At 44.9% G+C, this 4,917-nt stretch overlaps 1 protein-coding gene across 1 annotated transcript in view; it reads left to right on the top strand.

The window, feature by feature from the left end:
• The first annotated feature begins 51 nt into the window (after positions 1 to 51).
• The window catches only part of LOC108447184, a 14,635-nt gene continuing 9,769 nt past the window's right edge, over positions 52 to 4,917 (top strand). Inside the window, exons 1-2 of the mRNA XM_017736427.1 lie at positions 52 to 196; positions 3,271 to 3,420. Of these exons, the coding sequence (XP_017591916.1) occupies positions 3,350 to 3,420 (71 nt within the window). The 5' untranslated portion in view covers positions 52 to 196; positions 3,271 to 3,349. The remainder of the gene's footprint in view (positions 197 to 3,270; positions 3,421 to 4,917) is intronic.

Raw genomic sequence — 4,917 nt, 5'->3', positions numbered from 1 at the left:
GGGGAAGCGGCTACTGGGGTTGGCTCCGGTGCAGCTCCCGGGAGTGAACGCTGTGGTCCGTGACGGGCGCAGGGAGAAGAGCCTCCCCAGGAACCCGGCTGTCACAGTCCCTTCACCCGTACCAAGGGCTGGGACCCAGGCCCGGACCCTTCCAGGCCCTGCCGAACGTGAAACAAGTCATCTGGTCATCAAACAGGTACCGTATCCACAGCAAGGCAGCCAATTTGGATTAGTATAAATGATTTAAACCTATCCTGTCCCACTGCAAATGGACAAAGCTTAATGTGTTTACAAGCAGCAAGACGACAAAAGTTAACTGGGAACTTCATGAAAAGAATTGCAAAACAGTGCGAGGTGACAGGTACCCCTGCTCAGATTGCCCTAAACAGCTACAATGAACCAGCTCTACCTCACGTTTGCTGAACTTTTCCTTGTTTTCTCATTTGCAAATGCTCACATACTGCCCCTGAGAACCAGTACCAGCTCCACTGTCATTAGCACAGCTTCTCTCTTTCAAGGAACAGAGAGAGCCTCGACGGCACTGCCACAGATCTTTAACGCGATTGCTGCAACCCACTGAGCAGCACTTTAATTCAGCTACAAATACCAACAGTGATAGAAAACTCAGTAACAGCACCAGTGCTTAAACTACACGAATGAGGCCTGTGCTACAGGGCATAGTTTAATCCTTCAGGGCAAAGATGAGGTTTTGCTACATTTCACTATACATGCTTTAAAAAATTTGTATCTTCGCATTCTGTAGCCATATCACAGAGACATGCAGTCAGAAACTCTTCGATCACCAAATTAAACACTGATTGGTAAAATCAACATCATGAAACAATCACATTATTGTACTCAGTTTCCCATGAAAGGGATGTAATCCCCAAGTAGAATTCATACTTAAGGGGTTTCCATCCAACATTAAGGTCTAACTGTGCTAATGACATGCATGCATACTCACAAACACTTGCTGGCATGGCCTCCAGGGTGAGGTGTGATCCAGTTAAGAGTATTCTGTCATCAACAGGCCCAGGTTCAGCTCTTCACTCTGACTGGTGGAGTGATCATATTGGAGAAAGAATAAGAAAAGCAAAAGACAGCAGTGAGAGGAACTGGAATGCTGAGGTAAAGGTGAGGCATTTGCTGACCTTTTAGCAGCATGAGTTAGGATTCTCACTAAAAAGATGCAACAATATAAATTACAGTTTCTATACCACATTGAAGGTATGCTGGTTTGGGTTGTCATCTAAGAGTCAGGTTTAGATCAGGTACTGCCCAAAGCCAGGTTAAATAGTACATCCAAGAATGCTCATAAGCTGTTGTAATAACAAAAGTGGATGCAGGAAGGGAAATGAGTGGCTGGGGGGGGAGCTAGGTTTCTTGAGCCCATGACATATAACTGTTTACAGTGTGAGGCCTCCCATACCAAAGGCCCATTTAATGCACATCCAGGTGCATATTCAGACAGATATTTCAGATATTTATTAGTTATGTGTGCCCCATCAAAGAAAAGAGCTGTGCAATTCTAAATGTCAGTTTGGTTAAAAATAATGAGGAAAGCATACCTAATTTGCGTGGGGTGATATGCAATTTAAAAATATTAATTAAACTGTGATTGTCATTTGCCCATAAGTTCATGCATGTAATATTAAACACACAGCTCAGTTAAACAAATACTTTCAAACATGTCTACAATAAAACCATTGCACACTGTTACGCTTATGGAACCATATCTTGTTTTAAATTAGCAGAAAGTTTCAGAGTCAGATTTAGCCAGGAAAATGGAAAAAGAGACCAAATTATAATATGGGAAAGGAAACACCAAATAAGAAAGAAAAGGCAGAAATGTTTAAGAAAATAGCAGGCCAGGCTGAAGCTACTTAAGGGCAATGGTGATGACAGTTGCTTTCTGGAGCATCTACAGGAAGCAGATCACACTGGATGTAGAAAGGAAAGGTCCAGGTTCCCTTTTGCTGATTTTCACTTGATAGTGAGAAAGTCTGGCAGAGTGGTGAAACAGAATGCTTTACTGAATGCTTGGAAACACCACAGTTCACCAAAGGACACCTCGCAGCACACAGAGATACTGCTTTAGGCCTTTTTATTTCAACAATACAGTGTGGCTCTAGTAGTATCAGGGGTTGAGGAGATCCTTACCCTCGCTGAGCTACAGACCTGAGCCTTATCATTTCCTTATCAATTCCTTTGTTGGAATTATTATAATTGTAATTCACATTTGTGTATCACTCTGGCTCCTAATGGATGATTGGCCTGAGAATCAATAGTATCATGTCAGATGTACCTAGGATGAGAGAAATGGATGTCATAATAAATACTTCTACTGGGCTAAAGATGCAGAAATAATAAGTGGGTCAGTATAAACAAAGTTTACCTGTAGGTGAGAAGGTCCCACATTCAGCACAGCAGTGACCTGCCTGTTCTGCAGATAGAGCCTATTTCACGTGTCTTGCAATTTTAAATAGCATAATAAATCACACAACATTTTTTCACAACTATGTTCTTCCTAATCTAACCAGACAATTCTTAAACCTTTAATGGACCCAGGATTGTAAAATCATTTCATCTGAATTTTTGAGCAGTAATTCTCAAATTATGGGTCTGTAAGAGCAATAATGGAATGTTTCATAAAAGAATTTTTCCTCAGTGAGTGTATTATTGTAATTTCAAAAATTTATCCAGTCATCTCTACATTCTGCATTAACGCTTTTTATTATAATTATGAGTAAAGGGCATCTCTCATTTTCATTAAATAATACCCTTGCATCTCACCAAAACAGTAGACTGTATAGGATTGAAAGCAAAATGATGAATGCAAACTCTTTTTTAATAGATTCTGTCCATGCCACTAACTTGTTGTTAAGATAAATTCCACTCAGTTTAGAGTTACACTGTAGAGGAATGACTGGGTGAACAGGGACATGTATACGTGCACAACCCAAGCTATGTTCGTGAACTGTCCTTGAGTAAGGAAAAAGGAGAAGAACAATGCTGATGTGGCAAGTCGACAGGATGTTAAGAAGGAGGTGCTGACCGCAGAAAGAGGAAAAGTTGTGTTAGCAATAGTCACGTGCATATTTGTTTGTAACCAATCACTTGCTATTAAGGGTCGCGTGAATAGCAGCTGTGATCCAATAGCATGGAGCTTGCTTACGCATGCTTGGGGAATTAGGGTATAACTACGGGACTGACAATAGAATAAACGGAGTTCCATCATATCTCTGTGAGAAGTGTGGTTCATCCCGGCAGATCTCTGGCTATTTCTGGCGCCCAAATAGGGACAGTTCCTCAGAGGAAGATACGCTCACTGATCACTGAAAGAAGGCTGATGATGACGAGTGACGGAGATACTGCGGGCGGAGAGTGTCGACCGCGAGTCAAAGGATGTCGGTCAGGCCGGTAAGAAGGGTCACTACCTTCCCTCTGTGATACCCTGCTAGCATGGATTTAGAGTTTGCAGCAGCGCAAAAATTGCTCCTCAGTATCCTCGCTAAGTGAGGGGAGGAAGTCAGGGAAAAGGATCTGAACAAGCTTGTTTTATGGGCTCGGGAGCATGGACATTTGCAGGTACCCCCTCTCCCCTTCAATGCAGCTGAGTGGAGGGAAGTAGGGGATCACCTGTGGGACTGTACTATCCAGGGAAAAGGGAAAGAAATGACAAACTTAGGGCCCACCTGGAGAACTGCTATAAATGCCTTGAAAAATATGCAAGCCGAATCAAAAGTAGCCGTCGCTGTGGTAGAGGCGATAGCAACGCCAGCTGGGATTGTCGCTCCTGCCCGAACTACGCAATGCGGAGGGCTGAGTGGACTGTTTAAAGGCCTGAGCGCAATAAAAGGGCAGAAAGCAGAGAAACACTTTGAGACTGTCAGTGAGCTCCTACAGGAGCAGGAGAAAGAGCTCTTGCAATCAGAGCCAAAAGAGGAAGTTACCGCCACAGCACCTCAAAGCAAACTGGAGGCAAAGGCAGAAGTTACAGTTGACCAAGCAATGGGCAGAGCAACGGGCGGTCCTTCTTGTCAACCGCGCCTCTACCCTGCTTGCCCACCGCCTCCACCTCCTCTGCTGGCTGGACCTCGCCCTGAACCACAGACCATTCCGCTGCCAGACAATGATGTCCCAATGCCAGAGGTGGTCAATGAACTTCCCCCGTCCCCAGGGCCTGGAGGGGATCAGCAGGCCTTGGGGAAATGGGCCCATCAGATTGAAGAGGCCATGCACTGGATGGAACATCGTCTTGATCGCGCTCTGTCCTTTATGGAGGAAAAGCTTAATTGGAAACAAGAACCTGAACCAGGCCCTATGGGCCCCCAAAGGGCATGGCCCAGACGGCCCTGCAACTACAAGAATGGGCTCAAGTCGAGCCCTCCCCTCCCCTCCACCTCCTGACTTTGATAACGTACCACCTCCACCCTATGTCAAGGGCGTTCCCACTACCTCTCGATTGGGGCAGAGGTAGTCTGGAATTATAAAAGATGCTATCCTGGAGGGAGACTGGGAAGCGGCAGGGCAAATTGCATGCCCCATCATATTCCAGAATGGTGAACGACAATATGAGCAGCATTTTACAACAAGCCAAGAAGTCTGTAACAGATCATGGAATAAAATCTGAGGTTGCCTGCATGGCCTTAGATTGGATTTTTACAGCAGATACCAACTCTTCTATAGACAGCATTAACCTGGCAAGGCTCCTGTTGACACCCTCCCAGCTTCTTCACTGGGAACGAGAGTGGAAAAGACTAGCACAGATGGAGGCCAATCGTCCGCGACAGCAGAATGAACCTCTATACGGTATTAACCCAGACAGGTTGACCGGGTCTGGAGTATATGGACATTTACAAGTGCAGCTTCAATACCCGTTGCCCATACATCATCTGTCAGTGCAGCTTGCCAGTC

This window comes from Corvus brachyrhynchos, unplaced genomic scaffold (assembly GCF_000691975.1).
Source record: "Corvus brachyrhynchos isolate BGI_N302 unplaced genomic scaffold, ASM69197v1 scaffold646, whole genome shotgun sequence".
In the NCBI taxonomy this organism is placed as follows: domain Eukaryota; kingdom Metazoa; phylum Chordata; class Aves; order Passeriformes; family Corvidae; genus Corvus; species Corvus brachyrhynchos.
The sequence above is the reverse complement of the archived record's forward strand: the minus strand, read 5'-3'. Positions and strand labels throughout refer to the sequence as shown.